At 43.4% G+C, this 24,337-nt stretch overlaps 1 protein-coding gene across 2 annotated transcripts; it reads right to left on the bottom strand.

Moving 5' to 3' along the window:
• Positions 1-2,171: 2,171 nt before the first annotated feature.
• Positions 2,172-23,106, bottom strand: LOC142579014 (uncharacterized). 2 transcript variants are annotated; one of them, XM_075688788.1, is made up of 6 exons: positions 22,284-23,106; positions 11,791-12,102; positions 8,896-9,044; positions 6,087-6,323; positions 4,821-5,568; positions 2,172-2,610 (listed from the first exon to the last, which is right to left on the bottom strand). In XM_075688788.1, exons 1-6 carry the CDS (start codon positions 22,737-22,739, stop codon positions 2,404-2,406), a joined length of 2,109 nt encoding a protein of 702 aa, XP_075544903.1. In that variant the 5' UTR covers positions 22,740-23,106; the 3' UTR covers positions 2,172-2,403. The 2 variants fall into 2 exon arrangements, with proteins under 2 accessions (XP_075544903.1, XP_075544904.1); XM_075688789.1 differs by lacking the exon at positions 6,087-6,323.
• Positions 23,107-24,337: the final 1,231 nt, after the last annotated feature.

Here is a 24,337-nt window from a genome sequence, read left to right as displayed (position 1 = left end):
AGTCTCAAAAGCACTACAGACTACATCTTTGGCTGGACATCATCTCTTCTTAGTGGTTTCTGGTCAGTGTTTCCATTTATTTTCATATCTAGCTGATGGCACAAAAAAAAAAAAAAACTGCATACTGCATGGTAATAAAACCTTAGGAAATGTGAATCACAGCGGCCTTGAGAAGTAAAAAGTACAGTCAGTATAAATAATGCAAGACTGAAACTTCAAAATCGATTCTGTAGATTTATGCATGCCCAAGAATATTGACTTTTACTCCACAGAAGATCGGGCACTCCCTCTCGTCTATCGAAGACCATGTGCACGTGCAGCACGTCCTTCTCCAGTCCAACGTTAAGAGATTTAGGTTTCGCGCACTCAAAGTTAGGGGATACAAACTGCTGGATATACAAAAGAATACAAGCAGGCCGTGGGAATTTGGGTACATAAAGACCTGGATGCACCATTTATATAACGCTCTACTATTAAAGAGTAGCGTTTGTTTTGCTCCACCTCCGTCCTCTGTCTACGCAAAAATATTCCATTGAACGATACTCCTGTCTACACTTTAACCTACTGTTTTGCATTTCCTGGTTTATATAACATGCACTTGATAAAGTTGGACTGGAGGGTCAGCCTTGATGGTACAAGGGTTTCATAGGCTTGTATCGTGAAGTTGAAGGCAAGATACTACATTAGTGAAATGCCCTGTCCCTCATTTCCACTTCTGTAGTTTTGTGCTACAAACCTACAAACTAGCCCAAGCAGCAACAGATATTTGCAACATGCAATCTAAATCTAGGTGGGGGATATTGGTGTTGTATGAAACAACCTGACCATCTGCAGGGCACTTGTCAATGGAGGAGTTGCGCTCCTGCACACTCGGCGACTGTAGAGAATGTTGACTGGTCGGTGTAGCATTGTTCACTGTCCAGTGTGGGAAAAAAAAAAAAAAGAGGGACAAAACCAGCAGGGATGACATTCAGCACTGTCAGATCCTCTGCTTTAGCCCTGCACTTTCTGTGCTGTGCAGCGAGTTATCATATTCGGGATCTTTTACTCTCCGTTCCTCCCATTTGATACCCCTCTGCTTAACAAATGCTCTATCACATAGGAAGACGGCTGTAAATTGTTGTACTGGCTAGACAGCCGCTTCTTTGCAACCTAAATTTCACACAGAGCTGGCATATTTTTCTATGCCTTTTTGCCTTGCGAAGCCATGCATGGATGCACAGCTTGCCCCCTTTTTGTGCAGAATGAATCGCAAGCCACAGTTTGTGGCGATTCATGGCAAAAGAAAGGTTAATTTTATCCATGAATAGAAAGATGGCACTACCTGCATTTACAAGGACATAACTGCCTCGTGCTCCATCATCTCGGCAGCAGGCATCTTTTTTGTTGTTGCAGATTGTGCCACCGTTGATAAATGAAGTGAGAAGACTTAGTAAGACGATGCATGCCTCCAGTGCATTCTGGATCAAATGGACAGGTAATGCGCTGAAACAACCTGTTTCCCGTTACCTTCATGCGAAAATTGAAAGAAGACAGGCCAGCAGTTTGCCACCTTGAGCAATACATCTTTTAGCAGATACTTTCATGCCTAGGCATGCAATTTGCAAACTATAGTTGCATTGACTGGACAGAATAAGATAAGAGTCTGCCACCTAGCATGTCAAATCGTGTGTGTGTGTGTGCGTGCACGCGTGTGTTGGGTGAAAACGCAAGGCTCTGTTCGGAATACAAGAACAGTTTCAACTAAAACTTGTATTTTCACTTGCATGTTCTGGGAGTGCTAGAGCTATTTCCTTGGTAGATAAGCAGGAGAACACACGGACCATTGCAAAGTGAAGTGATTTTGTCAGTTTGCTGTTTGTTTCATAAGGCCCCAGAGTTATAACTGCCAGTTATGCAAGCTTTCGACCAGTCTCACATGTTGCGACATCACCAGGCAGTGTATCACATGTATCACACTTTCCTTGGCAGATGAATCAAACCTGGTGTTAACAGCGCAAAACGTAGAAGGGACACGAGATGAGAAGACGACACGGCGCTTGTCACGTCGTCTTCTCGTCTCCCTTCTACGTTTTGTGCTGTTAACTCCGGGACGGAAAACCAACAAGCCCAAGCTGCTATTCTAGATGAATCAAGCATGCAAACTACAGCAGAAGTGAAGTGTCGGCAACTTGGTATGAACTTTTTTTTTAATGGATTGCATGATTCCGTCAGTTTGTTGTGTTGTCAAGCCTTCTTCTTTCTTCCGACCCACAACATTGTTCCACACCGTCCATCATAAAATAAGGCCATGGACCACACGACTGCTGAGATCACAGAGTACTTGACAACAGCTCCACCGGCTCATGTACACGTGCACATGTATTTACAAAGCAGACCAGTGTCTTGAGACAAATCGGCCTGTCAGCTTTGGCTCGCCCGTATGAGGACAGTGGAATTCTTGCCAGACTGCACTTTGGCCTCGAGCGCCTTCTGACGCTTTTTGGCTTCCAGGTTTCGCAGCAACTTTTCTCGCAGCAGCTGCTCTTGCCGCAGAAGGTGCTCGCGAAGCTTGTTCTCCTCTTCTTCAGCTTCAGCATTCTTCTCCTCCTCCTCTTTACGTTTCTGTGTCTGCAGAACAAATAAATGAGGCGGAAAGATCACTCAAGTCGAGTATCATATCGCTACTCCACAATAACTTTCCCCAAGTGTCAGTCATTAGTCTTGAAAAGAAGAGTACAAGTAAACCCTCACCATAACAATATCATCATTGGGATAGAAACATAGACTTCATTACAGCACCATTTCCTCAAGAGGGAAGTGCACTCTAACGGTGCCCAAGCTCACAGTTTATGTAATTATGCACCTGCATTCTATCTATAAAGTTTAAAAAAAGCAAGGTTACTGCGTTTACCATTGCTCTGCTTTTGCTAGAATTTCTCAGCAAGATCACACTTTATGGTCCGGACCATTCACTACTGGTGAGAAAAATATCTGATGTTTGATTAACCTACAACCATGCCATAAGTGGTGCCCAAAAAATGGCAGCCATGACATCATTGGTCACTTTTGGCACCAGCAGTATGGCAAAGCATGGCCTTCCAAGAATGGTTTCCATTACTCTAAAGGAACCGTCACAATGGATGCAATATGGACACCACAGGAGGCGCAGACAAGGGCAACATTACATTTTCTAGACAAGTGCGACTTGTGCTGCGAAGCTGTCATGGGGAGTTCCACAACAGTTCATGTGTGACGGCGTGGTTGTTATCAAATGTCAGTTAAACAGTAGCCAGCAATGCAGCCTATGTCGGAGTCCTGCAGTGACCGTATGACCAGGAGGTCAGTGAAAACATGCAGCTGGCTATGCAAAAAATATCCAGTAATGCAGCCATGCCATTGGAATGCGCAGCCAGACACCGGTGTCAGTAGAGCCATTACACTATACGGGAACATAAGTAGGATATAACAGAGAGTACAAAAGTACTAAGCCCAGATACAGTGAAGCATTTGAAAAGGCTCAGGTATAGCAAAAGAACTGCAGCAGATAAAGTGAAGCATTTACGAAGTACTGCATAGATTTTGGGCCGTAGCAAAACAGATGTCTGGGACTTCCAAAGGGTGTGGGAACACCCTTACACAGCTTTGCTGTCTTTGACGTATAAGTTGCTCGGGCTGGCATGCATCTGCAAAGGTTTTCTTTTTTTTAAGTCACAATAAAGGACTCTGGGTTCATTAGCTCATGATCAATAACTTGCAATGTACGACAATGAGAGAAAGAGAGACACACACACACAGCACGAAGTCATGCTCTATGCATGTTTGTGTTTGAAACTTATTGATTCTGAAAGTCAGCGCTTATCTTTGTCTGCTCCTTATTTTTTGTCTTTGTCCCAAGTCACGCTCTTATATTTTGCGTTATGCAGAACCAACTAGTCCAATATCTTATATTAGTAAATGTACGCTGCCAGCAAAGCTAGTAGAATAATCACAATAGAGCATCACCAACGCTGACTAACAGCGCACTCATTACATGCAATAGTTTGGAAAAAGCACTGACGTATTCGACACAGGCATTGATTTGTAGCGTTCAGCAGTCCTTACTGGGCGCTCAAAGTACACACTTGGCTCCTTCTGAACATACGAAATGGCTGCAAACCATGCCTACAACAGTGACTTTGAAAGAACATTTTACCAACCACCTGGGTCAGTCATTTCAAAAGAAAGTAATTATGGTGACGAACGAAAGCAATAGGCATTCAGCAGCAGAAACCAGAACATGCAAACATTTTTACCAAGCTTGTCATTGCTGAAGAAACAATTTGATAGTGGAAACGATGCCACAATTCTTGAGCGTTTATACTTTCAAACCTCACTCACCATCAATTAACAGCAGTCATTGTAGATCAGCTTCTAGTTTCCGGGCTATGTAACAAATGCAAAAGCACATCTCAACGCAGCCAAATAACTGCTTTTGCCATAGCATCAAGAGCCTTTTACAGCAGGTAGCCCAAAGAAACTCATATCTAGTGCTTGCTCATATTGCTTCATCTAATAAGAGACACCTTTCTAAGGGTACTCATACAATCTCCTTACAATATCCTTGTGTAAGCTAAGAGTTTCGATTCTGTTCAGAATATGGCTTGTAGTCAAGCAAGTGGGGGGGGGGGGGCAGGAAAAAATAATTGGGTTACATTTGTTACATTTGTTACAAATGGGTTATATTTGGGGCTTAGCAATTTAACACTCTCTTTCTCTCCACTTATTTATGCCCTGTCACATCTTCAGCCACAAATAAGATTCAACTCCAATAAACGTCGAACCACATTGAATGTACTCACCCGAACAAGATCAAAAAGTTCCTGAAGCAGGTGAGTTGCCTGGAGCTTTCGTGTTGCCTCAGCAGCACACTCCTGCTGTCTTTCTTCAGACTCTACTTGCTGACGATGCTGTTCTGCAATACATTCTTGCTCCGTAATGCGCTCCTGGTCAGTGATACATGGCTCTTCCGCAATACACTCCCTCTCAGCAATTCGCTCCTGTTCAGAAATTAGCTGCTGTTGAGCTATTCGCTCCTGTTCAGTGATACGCTCTTGTTCAGCTATTTGCTGCAGCTCTACAAGCCTCTGCTGCTCCACGATGCGTTGCTGTTCAGCAAGACACCTCTGCTCGGCGAGTCTTTGCTGTTCGATAATGCGTTGCTGCTCTGTGTGTCGCTTCTGCTCAGCCAGGCGTTGCTGCTCAGTGATGTGCTGTTGTTCTGCAAGGCGCTGCTTTTCGGCGAGTCGTTGATCCTCCACAATGCGCTGCCGTTCAGCAAGTCGTTTCTGCTCGGGGAGCCGCTGCTCGTCCGACCGCCTCCTGGACTCTTCCAGACCGGGGGAAGAGTTTTCCTCTTTCTTTCTTCGCTTGCGCTTGGACTTCTTCCGTTCACCACTGCGCTTGCGGTTGCTCCCTTTGTGTCGCTTGCACTCGGCTTCAACCTTCTTCCGCCTAAGGCTTTCTTCTTCCTCTTTCTTCCTCATCTCTTCTTCCCTCTTACGCCTTGCCTCTTCCTCTTCCCACTTCTTTCTCAGCTCCTCTTGATACCTAGCGATAAGAAGGAATGGTATGTAAAGAGCGCACCAGGGAAGAGCTGCGCACCCCAGAACTATTATACAAAAAGCATAGATTACATTGCATTCTAAAGGAACTAAAGATTCAACAAAGCAAGTTGCAAGACATTTCTCTGCACAAAACCTACCCAAACATGCGAAAACACTTTCAAATATGTGTTGTCACAATGGTGCATGTGCATTGCAGCACGAATGTGAACTTCAAAAAAAGAGACAAGCTTGTTTTCCCAGCTGTTAACCATACCTTTTTCACCACATAATTGCAACTACACTTCGAAACAGTAACCTACCATATTAAATTGACCTATTGTTGCTCTGCAGTGTCTCTTTAAGGCCTTAACTACCGAAATATTTCTCCGGCTCTTGAACACCAGTGCACTTAGACTAATTATCTCTGTATTTTTGTGTATGCAGCAGCTGTCACAGCTACAATGGACCAGAATTAGCAGTATTCTTTCACGGCTCTTTGTTCACCCACAAACCATGCACCACCTTTTCATGGCCTCTTCTTCGTCCTTTCTCTTCTTGAATTCTTCATCTTTCTTCCTCTTAGCCTCTTCTTCATCCTTCTTTTTCCTGGACACCTCTTCCTTTTTTCTCTTTACTTCCTCCTCCTCCTTCCTCTTTTTTGCCTCCTCCTCCTCCTCACGCCTCTTGCGCTCTTCACGCCGGCGCTGCCTCTCTTCCCGCTTGCGTTCTCGTTGATCCTCTTCCTCACGTTGACGCCGCCTGCAACCGAAATGACCATATAGACTTTGATTAAGCCACAGAGGCCCAGCCCTAAGCTAGAGTAACGTAATAATTATCCTACACGAATGCTATTTCTTTTCGTGTTTCTCTATTGGCTTAAGTGGCACTCTACATAAACTATTGCCACAATCGACCACTGCCAAATGAATAGGACACTACAATTTCCAAAGAGAACAATTGTACTGTGCTAGCCCAATGCTGTGCCTAATTCGGTGCACTGAAGAGAAAGCCACAGGTCCTGTCAGCATGACAGGAATAAGAAGTAGCTGTATGCTCTGGGACAAAAGCTATTAATCAGGCTATGGCCTTGGATTCGCTCACTGCGAAGAAAACACTAGGACCAGCAGTGGATAATGGCAGACCAGTTCCCACCTTTAATTGGCTTATATGACTTGCAGCACCACAATGCACGGCATTATGAGACATATGTTCAGATGACCACAGACATGCATTACTAACAGAGTAAGGGAGGAAAAGAAAGGAAAGGAAGAAATTCATCCCTGCATCCAAACTAGAAAATAAAAGCTCAGTGAATATATTGCCATGTTAGTGCTTGCGTGCCCTATTGCACCTGCAAATTCCAGGTCGAGGGGCAAACATATGGAAGAAACTTTGGACGACTTCAATGTTCTGAAAACTTTTGCAGTTCGGTGTGCACTTTTTAAAACAAACTGCTCTTCCATGCACTTGCTCCATGGTAACAACAGGCTTCTCGAAATGGTGTCTTTTGCTGCCACACACACTTTTGAATGACAGGTTTGAGACTGACAGTGCTTGTAATGTACTATACTGCTGACAACCTGTTTTATTTTGAGCCATCAGAAATACCGGGTGTTTCATTTTAGCAGTAGCAGTATATTAAAGAATTGCCTGTGGCATATAACAGAAATCTACTCACTGAACTGGATTACCCAAAGAGGCAGACATTCCCAACACTGTAACTCAATATACTAATTGGCAAATTAACAAATTTAGCATAATCAACTTTTAACTAATTACTTTAGTGCACAAACTGCAATGCATAAATTTAAGCCAGTGATGTCACAAGGCAGATTCACTTGGAACGAATTTTGAAGCCAGCACCTATTTTGAGATAAATGCAGTGAAACTTGCTGTAAAAATGCACTGCCGTTCCACTTATATTAAAAAAAAAAACTGTTTTAAACATTGAAGCTCAAAGGTTACTGGAACACCAATGCATTTCCTTGCAAATTTCGGCAAAGGCAAATATCAGAACTGGTGTCATCCTCATAATTCCAAGTGGATATTATTTTTAAGGTCGCCAGCTAGAAATTGTAGATTGCAATATGTGTTATAAATAAATTAATTAAGAAGCTAATTAGTGAAATGTTAATTACCGAAACAATAATTATGTTTTTTCTGCAAATAATGTGTGCCTTTAAGGATAATGTAGCTCAAGAAGTAGAATTGTGCTATGCTACATGCCATGTATGATTTTTAAAAATTATTAATAATAAAATATAACACTCGGTATAATACTTAAATTTTGAAAGATACTTCCTTTTTCTACCACAAAAACATAGGTGCCTTCCAAGTCATTGTGACTTTTGAGCATAGTGAAATCAAACGTTCAAGTAATAATAATTGAACTAAAGTTATAGTAAACAGTCCAACTCCTTCTTGAACAGCCGCCGCATGTGCCAAATAATGCATTAATGTTCCTATCAACATAGCAGAGATTATTATAAAGTTGCATGTTAAATGCTTTAGCACAGATGTTTTGCTTCACTGTGGTGAAATTTAGCTGATACAGCCTCAGCACACCTTACCATCTTTATGTTTCACGGCCAATTAAACATGGTCAATGCATATGGTCAATTAAAGGAGCAGTTGAATGAACAGAACTGACTGTGCATGCATGCGGCTTTGCCACTATTTGACGAGTGTTCACCAAGGCACTTGCACATGACAGTTTCAGACAGAGCCACTATATGTTGTGACACACATTACCGGCAACAAATTGTTTATTGTCAAGTGTTGTTGCAGCGGTCTGGCTAACATTACCGTCAGACACATTTTAGACCCTACTGTGCAGAGGGTTGTAGTTTGCAAATAACTATTATACCTTATGATAACACATAATTTTTGTTTTGTTATTGTTATTCTCCTTCGTTCCTCCTTCTGTACAGAGAGAAAATGTAGTCCTCATGTCTTTTGTGAACATGATTATTTATCATTATTAGCTACATGTCGTTCATTTCTTGAAGGGGCAGCGCGAAAAAACGACGACAGAAGGCAGGAACACACAGGACAGCGCTGATGTGTGTTCCTGCCTTCTGTCGTCGTTTTTTCGCGCTGCCCCTTCAAGATGTTGAACCAGTACCAACTCGCCCAAATGTCGATCCAGTATATGTCGTTCATTGATTGTTAGTACTTGTTAATTTTCATATAACTATCATTTAATGCATACAGGACATAAATGAAGGCCTGCAATGGATCACACATTTGTGCAATAAGCCGAATTGCACTGGGAAATATTGCAGTTGAGGAGACTTGAGTGCGCTTGAACACCAGCAGTGACTGTAATCACCTTTCAGCCTCCCGCATTTGCTCTTCTTCCAAACGTTCACGTAGCACCCGTTCCTCACGTTCCCGTTCCAGGGCCTCAATTTTGAGTCGCTCCTGCTGACGTCTCTGGATGCTCTCCTCGCTCAGGTGCCTCGACCGGTCAAAATCTACCTGCGTGAAAATCATTTACGCTGAAGCCACTGAAGCCTTGGCAGCAACTAGCTTCTCCGTTGATGAAGGCCAACCTTGCATTTTTTTTTTCTTAAAAGAACAGGCAAGTTAACTGCGCCAAGTGTTGCATTGAATGATCTGGATCATATAACACAATCTTTCTGCAAAACTTCAGTAAGAACAAAGCAGCAGTAAGCGCAGTCATTTTTCTATGATCTTAAAGGGACACTAAAGGCAAATACCAAGTTGACGTGGACTGTTTAAATACCATCCCAGAAACCTCGCAACGCTTGTTTCGTACCAAGAAAAGACTTAGTTTACGAGGAAATTGCATATGTAGGGTGTGAATGCCTTTTTAAAAATTCAAATCTCCCGCCACCAAAACAAGGGAGTGGTGACGTTGCACACACCGGTACCTCCCTTTGCTGCTTACCGTCGGTGAGTAAAACGGTGCCCAACAGACGGCAGTACCGACTCAAGACAGAGCAGCTGCTTTTTGATCAAGTGGAGTGGACCATTCGGGCATCCCACAACATCACATGGAAGTTGAATTCTCTGCTACTTGCAGTTTGTGCGAGTTTCGTGAGCCAGCAAAACCAGCGCAGCACTACGTGATCAGAGAAGTACTGAAACACGAAAGCTTGGGTGGCACAGAGTCGAGCGCAAACGAAACCGTTCGACTGTCCGCGTCATTGTCAACGGCAATTTCAATGAGTTCTTTTTCTAAAAATGAAATAAAATTGGACAAGTAGCATTTTATTTCATCTTATAATACAACCCAAGGATGTTTTTTTGAAGTGAGTAGTTGAGTACTAGTGACAGAATTTAATTGATGAGTGCTTTCGTCATCGGGCAGGTGCTTGAATGTCTCGGGGGAGTCTCTAATTATGTCTTGCATTTACCTCAATTTCTCGATTATTAAGGCTCCGTTCACAATAATATTGAAGCCTTTGAGATTCTCGAGCACTAATCTATCATTTTAGCTTGACTTAGTATTTGCCTTTAGTGTCCCTTTAAGAGAAAAACACATGTCTATGTACAAGCCACCCCAAAATTTCAATAAATTTAAAGGAAAAAAGAAAAGCAAGTTATATGTAATGTTCATTAGTTGAATCTGATTTGCAGTTGTAGATGTTACAAGGCATAGGTAAGTGAAGAGAGAGAGGGTGTTAAGTTGCTAAGCCCCTAGTGCACCCCATTTCTGGCATATTTTTCTCTTTTCGTTCGCTTCCCCCCCCCCTTTTTTACTACAAGCCATATGCGCTCCACATTGTAGTGAAGGCACATGAAAGCCAAACTTCAGACACATATAAATGCTCTCTGTCATCAGCAAAGATGGGAACCCGAACTGCCACTCGGGGAAGTGCAGCCAACCCAACCAACAGCCAGCATGTAGCCGTGACATCAAGGAACCACGAGTCCAAAATGTTGCAGGGAAGGACAGATTATGATCAGGGTGATATTGTGAACTTCCAGCTGTGTGTAGAGAAATGGTAATTGGCTCCATTATTTAACATAAAAAATGTTGACATCACAAAATGTTGAAGGGCACAAGCCGGTGCACTGCACACTTCGAGAGCCTTTCACAGAGCATTAAAGGAGAAGTGGGCATTGAAGTGGCACATATACTAAATCTGGGGTGACTCATCAGTGATTATATTGAAGGGTAAATATTGAAATAGGGAGTTATCAAAGTGATGTAGGTAGCAAGATTGTTCCAGTACTTGGCTAAGCATTAATTGAATATGTTTATTTGAATTATAACATGGCAAGAGGCTGCTCGCACTTTTCTTTTTTTTTTTAAGGAAAGACAGCATTGGGGTGGCTGTAGTTTAACTGCACTTGTGGCCAGACTTCTATTACCTGTAGCCACAACATAGGCTGTCATAAACTACAAAGCCAAGAATAAATGTCACACAATCTTGTGTTTTTACAACACTAGCGCCATGCACTAGAAAACTAGTCTTCACACTTCTCTCATGTGACACAAGCATCTTCACAGAAACAGGCATGCTCTCCAATTTCAGCAAAGTCAAACATGGCTGCTGTTTGTGTCATAGTTCACTGTGCCAACCGCTTCGCGCTCCACTTGTCCACAGATACGCCTATGCTCACAGCCAGCAAAGGTAAACAAGTTTAATCCAATGTATTTAGTGCGCTGTAGCAGCCCTTTAAAAGAACTAAGTGTACAATGGCGTAGTGCACAAATTAATTCTTAAATAAGTTCTGCCTTCATTTTTTGTGCAGATGGAGAGAAAAAAAGCAAAACAAAGTAGCAGTGGGTATATATATAGAAATCCTGAACCTTTACTGATTCGAAGTGACATATGCGCTGATCTTCATTGGAACATTGCTAACTAAGTCCTACTGTCTGTAGGGTTAGTGGCTTCAGAGCAATGGCTTCAGTTTGTTAACTCACTAAAATGGGATGTCTAAAGAATGTGAAATTGTTTAGTTATTGGTTAGAATATCTTGGCGTGGCAGCAACAACTCGCTAAAATGCGCCCATTCACACAGTAAAGTCCAAGTATTTTTTCAACACAAGTGCTAGTGTCTTTTTCCTTTCAATTCATACACTCAATAAAGTGGGATGCCAAAAGGCAATAATATTTAAGTTATTTTTTTTCCACATGCACGCAAGTGTCTCGCTCTTAAGGCTGTAATGTTAATTACTTCGTGCACCAAGAACAACCAAAATCCAGCCACTGTCCTGTGGTACTGTCAGCCCATGCAGCACAGTACGCACTTTGATGTTTGCTGTGAAGGCACGTCCTTCAGGCGTCTTGAGCATGAGCTTCATGCCACGCAGAGAGTCCATGGCTTTGACAAAGCCCATGTACTCCATGTACTGGACATACACATCAAAGGTCAGCTCCTGGCTGAAGGAGAAGGTAGAGATGCGCCCAACGGAGGCCTCTGCATCCTTTTGGTATGGGTCAAGCAAGGGAATGTCCAGCCGCCGCACCAAACCCGGCCCGCCAAACGCCTGACAGACTAGTTGTTCGTTCGGCCGGTCAGCATCGCGCCGTTTGTCAGCAAACCACTTGCATGGCAAACCCTGCATAGAAGCATGTGCAGTTGAATCTGCTTGCAATGAACCACAAGTGAAATCAATTCTAGTTCAACGCTGTTGTTGCATTTGTTTTTCTGGCTAGAGAGAAGCAACACAGGAGGATAGGACTCGTGCCGCACCTATAGGAGGACACCCAAGTTGTCTCACGGCCCAAGAAAATAAAAAGTGATTAGGAAAAAAGGAAAGAAAGAAAGAAGGACAATACTAAATGGTGAGAGTTGATGTTCGCCTCGATGTCAGTGAGGAAAACTTGGAAGATATTATGGATGTCACGAAGTCACATTACAGTGGGCAAGCCAGTGACGCTGATTGGAATGGGGTTAACTGTTAATAACATAAAATAGGCAAGCGATAGAAAGAAAAGTATTTACACGGACATCACTACGAGTAACATGTCAGAATTTTGGTCTTCTTTCTTAGCCGAATCTCCACCGAATCCTCTCCAACGGCCCCGCACGCACCTAAAAGCATCCCCAGCAACCCCCTCGCCCCATCGTTCGTCCAATCACACTGCGGTGTGCACAGTGTGCACACAACGGGGCTCCAAGGTGACACTATCGGGAGTTCCAATACGTCCAGGCCGTTGCCACAAATCCTCTGCAGTGCAACGAGTCCCCTTTTGTCTCACAACCTCGCAACAGACACACTTCCCCGAAGAAAGCACTTCCACACTCTGTTGGGGCATCTGGACAGTTTGCGAATGTCTCGGCATAGTGCGGTTCAGCGACGAGGGGTTGACTTCAAGGCCAGGGCACTGCTTCCGCGAACCGACTGGCGGAAGCCCGACACACAGTCACCCCGCCTACGCGCTCTTCGTTGACCGCGGGTCCCCCACCCCCGATGGCTATAAATCGCCGCCGTCTTGGTGTCGAACCACGCGTCTCTTTTGACCGCCCCGCGCGACCCTTGCATGCAGCCGTCCGCACAAACAATGCCGAACTCCACTGGTGAGGAACACGGAAATTAAGGAGGGAAATTAAAGGGATTCATGCGACAGTAATGCGTGAGGATTATTTCCCACCCATTTTGCCCTTTTTGCATGTAATGATGAGACGTGCTAGACTCTTTATTGCATAGCTTCGGTATTTTTCCATCGATGCTCTTGTACAGGACTACTCATACCATTCCTAGAAGGCATGGCATCCATCGTTACCTTTAGCTATACAGCACAGAAACGCTCCCACTAACGCAACTATTGGAACACAAAGTGCATCTGCTGACGGCTGAGCATCAACTGTGTAGCACTGCATTCTACTGCATTCCAGTGTGCTGCGCCGCCACTGCCTCTTCTCTTTTATTGGCTCCAGCCCATGTGGCATGGCGCTACCCTGGGTCTGGAGCAGATGATGTATGGCGTAGGCTTCCTCCTCTCCCCTCCAGCCATGTTGCACCTATGCTCCCCTCCCCGCGGCACACTTCCTCTCTTGTGACATCAGGTGCCTCCTCCTTTTCCACATGTGTCGGCCTCCTCTACTTTCCCTTCCACTCCCCTCTTTTACTGTATAAAACTTGACAGGCAGATTTTCGTTCACAGGAGTGCTCTAATGCTAACACATTAAAATATGATACATCAAATAAAGATAAGTAAAAAAGTTACATAGGACTAATAAAAAACCTAGCATTTAAAAGCTATATATGGGGGTCAATCAAATGAAAACAGCAAATGTGTAACAAAAAAGTTATCGATAGCACAAGTAGCATGTATGTTGGAAGACATGTTCTTAACAATGTGCTGGATGTTCACTAGGTGGCAGCATCGTGCAGGTGTGGAACACCGGCACAGGAACGGTGTAAAAATGGCTGCCCCACTAGCAACTTGCACCAGGGAGGAAAAGCATTATGTTATTTGGCTTTTGCATAGTGAAGGTGTGAAACCGATCGAAATTCATCGCAGAATGAAAGTCCAGTATGGTGATGCATGTATGTCGCAGCAGCAACTCAATAAATGGAGAGACAAATTCGAAAACAGTGTGGCTTCCATGGCTGGTGCTGCCTATTTGGGTCAAGCACACCCCTTTGTGACTCCATAAAACATTGCAGTCATTAAAACCATTGTGATAGAAAACTGCTGGGTGACATGAGATGACAATGCAGCAAGTGTAAACATCAGTCATGGTTCAGAACCATACCACACAGTGCATGATGTGCTCGGATTTCACAACGTGTCTGCAAGATGGGTGCCCTGTCAGCTGACTCCTGAATTGAAACAGCGATGTGTTGATGCAATTGAACAACTTCTGCAGCTAGTTGAACAAGAAGGGGATGCCTTCCTTGTAAGAACTGTCACATGGGATGAAACTTGGGTTTGCTACCACCAACCAGAAATGAAGAGAGCGAGTAAGGAATGGCATTATTCCTCATCACCCAAACCAAAGAAGTTCTGAACACTGCCATTACCAGGGAAGGTTACACCTGACACTCTTTTGATACGAAAAGGGCGTCACCTTGGAGCAATACACATCACAAGGGACCAGTATCACTAGTGCATCGCTGACACGTCACTGATTGCATTATTACATGATTACACATTGAGGACATTTCGCGAGGGACCACTGTTACTAGTGAGACTCAGACACTCTGACCTCCTAAAATATCATCCTGCAATCCAAAAGAATCGGCCTGCAATCAAATCGAAATGTCATGGATTGCTGTCTGCAGGTGTTCTGTTACAACATGAAATTCATGGCTCTATATGGCCAGTGCAACAGTGGCAACAATAACAGACTTAAGTTTGAGTGTCTTCCACATCCACCATACTCACCAGACCTTATCACGAGCAACTTCCATATTTTCGGACCACTGAAAGAAGCCCTGGGTGGCAAGAAGTGAAAAAATATTTGCAGTCATCATTTGACCGACCCTCGTACGTATACACAAGATGGATGCCAAACGCATGTTGTGCAGTCGGCTGCCCTCCATTGAGATGCATGCCACCAGGCTAGTCTTCTTCCAGGAATGTCGCAAGCTAACCCAGGCATAATGACCTTTTAATAATAATTATTCAGGATTTGTAACAAATAGGGTTCATCAAGAAAGCAAAGCACTCACCGATAAGCCAAGTTACAAAGAGGATCTTTCGCTCAAATGTTTGGGGTGTGGCTAAGTCTGCATAGCACATCAGTGCCTTCACCATTCTTTTAGAGTGCAGCTCCTAGGCATGCATTCCTGTGGCGAGCGTCGACGTTGGCCTCAGTGTCAGCGTAACCCATCGAACAGGCACAGTGAAAGATGAAAGCGAGGAGTGCAGTGGGGCAATGAAAGAGGCAAGAAATAAAGTGGAGGGGAGGGTGCAGCACAACCAGGATGAGGAAAGCGGAGGAGGGTATGGCAAAAAGGATGAGGAGGAAAGCGGAGTGCTGGCATGACCAGGCATGCGGCAAGCACGGAAACAAAGCATTGGCGCGGGCTTTGGACCCACTGTGCTTGCACTACTTTGCCTGTGGCGCCGCCGCCGTAGAGAATGCGCTCTGGGCAAGCCACGCGTTCCCGTGTTCATGCATTCTGTCTGAACAATGAGCGACACAACCAGTGGAAATGCTTCGCCTGCCGCTGCTGCTAAACGAGCTGCCCGAGCGGAGGCTCAGCATCACTGCCGAGTGCAGCTTGTCCTTCAGAATCGAATTCTTTGCCATAATACATTGCGAATTCAAAAGACCAAAACAGCTGCACTCAAAATTCGAACTATGGAGTATCGTAATCGTCGGTGAAATTTGTTCTTTGCGTGATTTCACCGAGCACACCACCACCAAATATGCTAGTTCTTGTCATATCACTAAAGCTAAGTGGTGTTAGGCTCAGTTGGTCTTTGGTGGGAGACCACCTGGGAACACAGCAGACGACTCGTCTTCAGCAATGGTTTAATCTGAACTAGTTGGTTCATGATTATCCCGGTGTACTGCCTTAATTTAAGGACAGGATATAAAGGAGGCAACATGACACAGTCATGCTTCCTATTGCCTTCTTTATGTTTTGTCCATAAATTAAGGCTGCACGCTACAGTAGGCTTCTATTCTGTTATAGAATAGTTCAAGTGACCATCTGGAGTGAGACACTTAGCGTCTGTGGCAGTCTGCAGTAGTTGCCAAAAGTGATTATTTGCACTGTTGGCCACCACTGTGTGCTGTGCCAAAATGCATGATTAAGAGCACCGGCATGCATTAAAGAACAACCACAAAAAATAATGTTCAGAATTCACACATTCACTGCGACACGAGTCATGGGTGTATCACAACAGTCATTTTCACTGCATGGCTGTTCAGGGTTTTCCCATAGTTTGCAAGCAACATCTTTGCTATAGATCAACAGAGAGGAAAAATTCTTGCTGCTTCTAATCTGCACATCACAGTGCCATCTCTCTCCACTTTGAAGAAGTCTCAAAAAAGCGCAACTCCCTGGTCACTCACAGGTGAGTCATCATGCACAGAAATCAAGACTTCAAAAAGTGCTGCCGCAGTGAACATAATAAACTAATGGAACTTCAACCCACATGTTTTTTTAGCAACCTGACATTTTGGAGATGGTCTGACTCCTCCTTCAAAGTGACATTTGTGAGAGGTGCAACAGTGCTTTTAAGAGTTTTGTCAAAACACTTCACAAGCTCTTACAAGTGCCACTGCGCCGCTCGAAATCTCACCCCTGAGAAAAGAGGCCAGACCGGCTCCAAAATATTGGGTTGTTAAATAAATATCTTGGTTAGAGTTTTATTCGCTTCAATTGAGTTATAGCTGTCCCAACCCGGACGATCATTGCCAAATGTTTACCTTTGAATAAATGATGTCCAGTGTTGTATCATATTTATTAGAAAACCCAAGCATTCTTTCTTTGCGTTCACTAAGAAAGGAACACTCTTTTCAGTGAACGGTTGTAATGATTTTGCTCTTTATGGTAATGTGTGACGTAATGTGTGACATCTGGACTTAGCAACACACAATGTGGCTAGCGTTTGTGCTACTTATTCTGGCACCTAGCAATCACTGTTAGTATAGTGAAAATGTGCTCATGGAGTTTAAGTATCATAAAACAAATGTCATACTTGCCTGTATAAGCATGTATGTGTCACACAAAGGGTAGAATTACGAAACAAGCATGCAAAATGAATTAGTAGGGCAGATGGCAACAAGTTGCTGCCAATGGCACCTCAGCAACTAAAGACCACAAATGAGGGATTGTCAGGTAGGCCACAACTACCTCTTGTGACAATCACAAACGTGCAAAGAAATTTTTTATGCTATCTTTCTTGAAGTGTATGCCTTCATTCCTTTTTTTACCACCCTAATTAAGTGATTCTTGTGATAAATGAAAACAATAAAGATTATTATTTCTGGTGATGAGCCAACTACAGAACAAAGTTTAACACAGCTCGCTTGATGCACTGGCTAGCTTTCCATACTTACCTTGCTGAGGCTGCATAGAGAATTAAATTTCTCGACAAGTTTTCTTTTTACCCACACTGAGCCCTACTTTCAGCATGGTCCCCCCTTGCTTCACTGTGGCCTGTAGTTAAGCTATTAGAATTCCATTTCTTTTGTTTGCCTAGTACACCTGCGCAAAAATAAAGGCAAGTAACTTCTTTTGTTCAGTAATAAGACACTTGCAACAAGAACTGTACAGCGGTGCTTCTATAACCACAGCGTGCAAGCATCCCAACAGCTTTCAGAGGCTCCATGCAGGTCTGCAGGGACCATGGTGTCACTGATGAGAATAATTTATTGCAGAGGATGCAAGCTCAAGTTTGGTATGGGAGACATGGCCTTCATCAGCAATCCAACACAAGTGAGTCAATTCGGAAATTGAGTTGAGACACTTGAACATGGCAGCACTTACATGAACTTGTTCTCAGGGGGCCAAACGGCAGCAGTAACTTGTACAAGATAAATGTGCATGTGGATGGAGAGTCCAGTTCTTATTTGTTGGTTGGCGAATTACCAGCCCATCCCATCTTTATAATTTACGTGCACCTTTCAAGCAGGTGAGGTTCACTCATCCAACCCTGTGCAGCTGTGCCAATCAGCTAACGTTTACATGAGCGCAACAAGCAAATCTCATCTAACCCAAATCAACTTGAGCTGCTTTTGTCAGGTTCATGTCATTGGTGTTTACATGACAGCCGACTTGTTGCTGGCAGCACTGTGGCATCTAAAGACAAATTGCAATGAATTTCATTTTGGCTAAATTGGTTATAAATCAGCAGTAAATACTATTGAAGGCAACCTCAGCAAAGCTTCAGAGCTGGTAATTCCATAATTTTTATTAACAGCCTCTATGCTGCACCTTAGCATATGACACTGTCACCTGGTAGTTAGCAAACATGACACAGATTCTAGCACATTGCCTTCAAGATATTCAGCACCCTGCAGGCACCTCCGGACGATCATTGCCAAATGTTTACCTTTGAATAAATGATGTTCAGTGTTGTATCATATTTATTAGAAAACCCAAGCATTCTTTCTTTGCATTCACTAAGAGGTTATCTCGGAGGTTATGTCCAGACACTATGTTGGTTCTCAACGTTCCGGGATCTGTGTTTTTTCTTACAAGCAGTAATAATGGTTTTTTTTTTTTTCAGTTTCTGTATCAAAAGCGTCTGTTTTTGTCAGCTTTTCGTGATGCATTCACTCTTATTTCAAATGTAAAATTATGCACGGTGGCTCCTATCTGCCCCATTTGAAACTAGGCATTTATGCTGTCCAAAACATTACTGCACTCGGCCTTTAATGGGAGACAGAGATTCTTTATAAATGCTTTGGACACTTTTAAAAGACGTAGGTCAGCAGAACCTTCAGGGGATCACCTAGGTCAAACAAACCGACTCTGACAGTTGCTTGAGGCCTAAGGACAGGTTGTGAAACCTGTGATCAAATTAAGTTGTTTGTGAATGGTACATGTAGCAGCACATTTGTGACAAGTTGTTTGCGTGGAAAGAAAAGCATTTGAGTTGCAGATGAGATGCAGTGATGAGCATTCTGATTGGTGTCACAAGCCTAAATTTGAACTGTGCATTGATGAGATTAGGAAATTAGCAGACAAAAGGTTTGGTTTGCTTGATGCAAAACAGGCGTGTCCTGAAATCTGTGGGAGTACACTGGAGTCCCGCAGTAGCCTTCAAAAGAGGCCAACAATGATGGCTGCTGCATTTTTTTCATGCAACCTTTCTACAATAACGCCACTGTGTTTTCGACAATTTTTTTTACTTTGCCTTATCAATCACCAATGCCTGTCTTGCCACCTCTACCTCAGCTGACCTCATTTTTTACTGCCATTAGAAAACATAAAATTTTTCGCTAATTTTTGGGTTAACTTAAGAATACAAAAAGCTTCTATTTTCTACATTTGCAAAAAAATACAACACAAAGCAAAGGCAGTATCTCGAATTGAGGTAACTGGTCACAGAAAAGACATTTTTTACCAACTACCAATATTGATCCAAAATAGTGGTCTGTTATTGATGGCATACCAAACACATTTCTACTGAGGTATGCTGAATGGTGCTCGAAGTTCTTGTGCATTACTTTTAAGAAATCATTGTCACAGGGCGAGCTTCCAAATGATTGGAAGTTTGCAAAAATTATTTCTATAACAAAAACATCTAACTCTTCCCTCATTTCTTCATAGAGACCCATTTTCCTATTGTGCTCAAGCGCAAAAATACTAGAACACATATTCAAGCACTTTCTAAATTTTCTCAAGGAACATAATTTAATCAACGACCGGTAGCATGGGTTCCGTAAATAATTCTCTAATGTTACACAACTTCTGGAAACTGTTCATGATATTGCAGCTGCTCTAGATAAGCAAGGCCAAATTGACACAATATTTCTAGACTTTGAAAAAGCATGTGATGGCGTATCGCATCCGAAACTTCCTGTAAAACTTAAAGCTATACTGAAAAATTATACTTTAATTTCATGGGTTGAGGCCTACCTTTCTTACCGAAATCAGATAGTTACTATCGATAATGTATGCTCCTATCCACAACCGCTGAAGTCCAGAATTCCTCAAACTTCAGTGCTTTGGCCACTCTTCTTAATTTTTATTGGTGACATCACCCATGACATTCCAGTTACTACAAGGTTATTTGTAGATGACTTCATTCCTTACCTAGAAGTATGTAGTTTGTGCGACTAGCCTCTTTTAAACACAGCATTAACGAAAATATATCCTTGGTGTGCAACCAGGCAAATGAAGCTTAACGAAAGCGGTGGCTATGAGTATAACACATACATGACTCCTTTTACGGTATGAATACTCAATCAATGGCCATAAACTATCATTCATTAATACCTATAAATAATTAGGTGTTGTACTCTGGGCAGATTTTAAGTGGAATGATCATGCTGCCTACATTGAAAAGAGAGCTATGCAGAAACTGGGATTCTTAAGAAGGTCCTTGCGTAGATCCACCCGAAAATTGAAGTTAATTGCATATAAAACTTTTATGCGTCCAATCCTCAAATACTTATCGGTGTTACGGGATCCCCACAGCCAAGTAAATATTAAGACACTTGAAATGATTCAAAGAAAAGCAACATGATTTGTTTATAATCACTACAGTTCCTTTACATCACCCAATATACTTCTAAAGAATGCTGGCTAGGATACATCGCAGAGAAGATGACAGCACGATCGATTGAAATTGATGTTCTTACTGTACCATGATAAGCTGCACATAAATAAGAACGTGTACGTAGAATCATTTCATCGCTGACTAACACCATCTGAGCATCCAGAAAAATTGGGGGAGTATTCCTGCAAAACACAAGCTTTCAAAAATTCATTTTTTCCGTGCACCGTCAGTGATTGGAATGCTCTGTCTGCAGACCTGGTAAACTGCACAAATGTTCAACCATTCATGGCAGAACTGCAACAACAAAAATAAACTTGATTTCCCTCTTTTTTAAATTCTTTTTTCCTTCCATGATTTATCACATAGCACATGCGTCCTACACTCCATTTTATGTTTCACTTTCTTGGGCTTTCATGTAAGCCTGGAAGATTTCATTGGTGTCCATTGCATTATTGCATATTTACAAGGCTTTGTATTTTGAAAGGTTATTGATATTGCTCCACTAAGAAATGTTTGTTATTGTTCATATTCTGATGTTCCTTTTTTTATTATTTATGTATACGCAAAAGACTTATAAAATGTATAAGTACTAGCGTTTTAGTTACAATTGTTCTAAAGATGCAAAATGTTAAGTTTGATGCACTGTATGCAGTGATGATTTTTTTGTAACAGCTGCATTTGTAGACTTGCCTTGTGCAAGTTTTACTGTTGCATTACCATATCTGTTTTTTCTCTTTTTGTCTATTTTTTCTACGACCCACTCCTGGCTAAGGCATCATGTGAGAGGGCGGCAGTACTCCTGTAATAATTAATAGGCCCTTGTTTGTACACGACTGCCTACATGGACATTTAGGCAATTGCTTTGTCTTCGGTTTAAAACTGCAATGTGGTTGGCCACATGCCAGCTGAAATAATGAGCTCTGCATGTTGCGACTTCTATCTCCAATCATTCATTAGATTTTCATAGTGGTAGCATGTTGCGTCGGCAGCATTTTTTCAATGGTTGTGCCAAAATGCCAATCTGAAAGATGTGCATGGTGATAGTTGTGGAGCCTGGAATCACTTATAATTGGTAAGCAGAAAAAAGAGGCGATGCTTCTGTAAAAATTTCTGCATTGCTTCATGCGTTGGATTATTTCTTTTCCCCCTACTTATAACCACTGTACTGAATCGCCCAGCACAATATTATTACAGTCTACTGCGTAAATCAAAACAGTTTCAGTCAAAGCCTTACTGTTCTAACTATATCCAGCCCGTGACCTCGTCCACGGGCAACAATTTTTTTTCCACACTTGATCTATGTTAAACCTTCTGAAATGAAAAAATCTCGTCAGGCGACGACAATCGGTGCTTTAGTTCTTGTTGCTCATATTCGGTCGTTGAAAAAAAATATTCTGACGTCTGTGGAGCCCGTGTGTCACGCAAGTGTCAGGTGCGTTCCATTCTTCGGCTTTACACTCATGACGACCCACAACAAAGATGAACTGGGTAACAAGGACAGTAGGTGCACTGCAATCCACCGCGTCCAGACTTCACAAACACACAATTCAACAATTTATAATTATTATAATTTTTTCCCCCGTTCCACGCTTTCGCATCTCACCTGCACGTAAATTGTGTCCGGTCGTTCGCCTGGCTTCATCTCGTCCATACCTTTGGCGTCGCGGAAGTACGAATCCCAATCGTGCCGCGTCGGGAACGGAACCTTAGCTTCGGCCGCACGCACCCGCAGGTTATCGGGGAAGCCGCTCAACTTGAACGTACTGTTGTCGAGCCGAGCGACGACGGCTTTAAGAGCGCTGCGGTTCTCCACTTCGCCTTCGAAACGTATAAACTCGAGAGTCGTTTTGCTGATCTTAAGCGTCGTGAATTCGTCGGGTTTAATGGCTTGTCGTAGCTTTTCCATCACTTCCCAGCTTGAGATGCTTCTCCCCGGCGTCTTCATTTGAGGCAGCTGTATGCTGACGTTTAAGCGGGCGATCGCTTTCAAGTACAGTCCCAAAGGGGCGCACATTTCCACTGCGTCCGAAGTGTCACGGCACGTCTGTATTGAGGACATTCTTGCAGGAACTGCGAGTGTTGTGCGAAGGCTTTCGCACCAATGAAAACAGCGAGGGCGAGTAAGGACGCCAGCCTAAAGCTGCGATCGCTAGCTGCAAAGCGTCGGTCGCGTTGGCCGCAGACGCTGCCAACAGCAAGCCGAAGTTTTCCCGACCTGCACAGCCTACATGTATGCGCGGAGTAATGAACGGTTCAATTAAAACTACTTCTACCCCTCTTCGTCTCAGCTTCGATGTTTGCACGATGAATGCAGGAAATTGTGTTTCAACGAAACGAGAACATGAAAACGGAACACACAGCTACGCGAGCAACACTTCGCACTAGGAGCGCCGCCATGTTAGCAGTAAATTTCGTGCTGTGTGAATGTTGCTTGCTCACTCAGCGTTACGCCGCTAAATCACAGCGCGAGCACAGCGCGCGTTGGCATCGGCTGGTCTGTTGAACCTCATGGAGGAAGTTCGGTCGTGAATATAAACATGTCTCAGTTTCACTCGAAAGGCGAAGCATTGATAGCGATAACAGAGTATTACAACTACACAAATTAAGGTTATCGGTGTTATAGATTACAGTAAACATTCCCTTACTAATTAAAATAAGCATGATGTCCCGCGCGTACAGACAATAATAGGGCTTTTTTTTACATACACTAGATTTTACATACATACATCAAGATTATAGGATAAAGTTGAACAAAGTTTGTAAAGGCACGTGGCCACCGATATTCCAGGCTGGCTTAAGTCGTCGTCGCTCTCCGAGTGAAAGTCCGACGAAAGGGTGACATCCTCAGATTCGCTGCTGCTCGATCCATCGATAAAATCAGCCGCAGGCGCAGCACAATCGCGAGATCTGCGATCTTTCGAAGCGTGCGCGCTGGTTCTGGAGGGGGCCATTTTTGATTTCTACTTTGATGATCGCAATACTTTGGAATCGTTCAGAAATTAACGCCTGGCGGGGAAAAAGCGAACTGCTTAGCAAGTAAAAATTTTGTTATCGTCCTTCACGGCCCGTGTTCACGGCCTACAGTGCAGTGTGTCCGTGGGGGACTCGGAAGGTCTCGAAAGCGACGTTATATACCGTCGTTAGCTGGCTAACGATGCCCAATGGGCGCCGTGCGGAAATAGTTAATGGCGAACTGCACCTCCGCCGCGGGTCGGCCCGGCATTTCACTATCTTCGGAATCAGCCCACGTATGGGGAGTTTTGTGTCTACACACGGACACAATCCTGGGGAAAGTAGTCCTTAACAGCTTCGCTGTAATAAATCGTTTGGGCTCGTCGCAGCCCATCTTCATTTTAGAATCACTTCTCGTCACTGAGTGCGCTCCACTTGTACAATGTAGCAGTGGCAACACGCGAACGCATGCTCGCAAGCGCATTGTTCGTCTTCCCGTTGCCACCGCTTGCACGCAGGGCACGCGCCTATTATGAACAAAGATTAAACGTGCGTCTCAACACTTATAGGTTAAAGAGTTTGGTTTAGCCACTATTTTAGCGATCCGGCTTTTAGTGGAGTTCGTCATAGAGCAATTATTAACCCCAGTAAAATGCGGCCAGCATTCAGGAAGCACTGTTGGCTATCGCACCACGACAGTCTCCC

Source organism: Dermacentor variabilis, chromosome 4 (genome assembly GCF_050947875.1).
Source record: "Dermacentor variabilis isolate Ectoservices chromosome 4, ASM5094787v1, whole genome shotgun sequence".
In the NCBI taxonomy this organism is placed as follows: domain Eukaryota; kingdom Metazoa; phylum Arthropoda; class Arachnida; order Ixodida; family Ixodidae; genus Dermacentor; species Dermacentor variabilis.
Note: the sequence above shows the minus strand (reverse complement) of the source record. Positions and strands in the feature narration are given on the sequence as shown.

Bases quoted from the DNA above. Each gene is read 5' to 3' on its own strand.
- LOC142579014 (XM_075688788.1), bottom strand. From the start codon at position 22,739: ATGTCCTCAATACAGACGTGCCGTGACACTTCGGACGCAGTGGAAATG. The intron at 5,569-6,086 runs GTGGTGCATGGT...TCTTATCGCTAG, and splicing joins GAAGAAGAGGCCATGAAAAG to GTATCAAGAGGAGCTGAGAA. The intron at 2,611-4,820 runs GTGAGTACATTC...TTTGTTCTGCAG, and splicing joins AACTTTTTGATCTTGTTCGG to ACACAGAAACGTAAAGAGGA.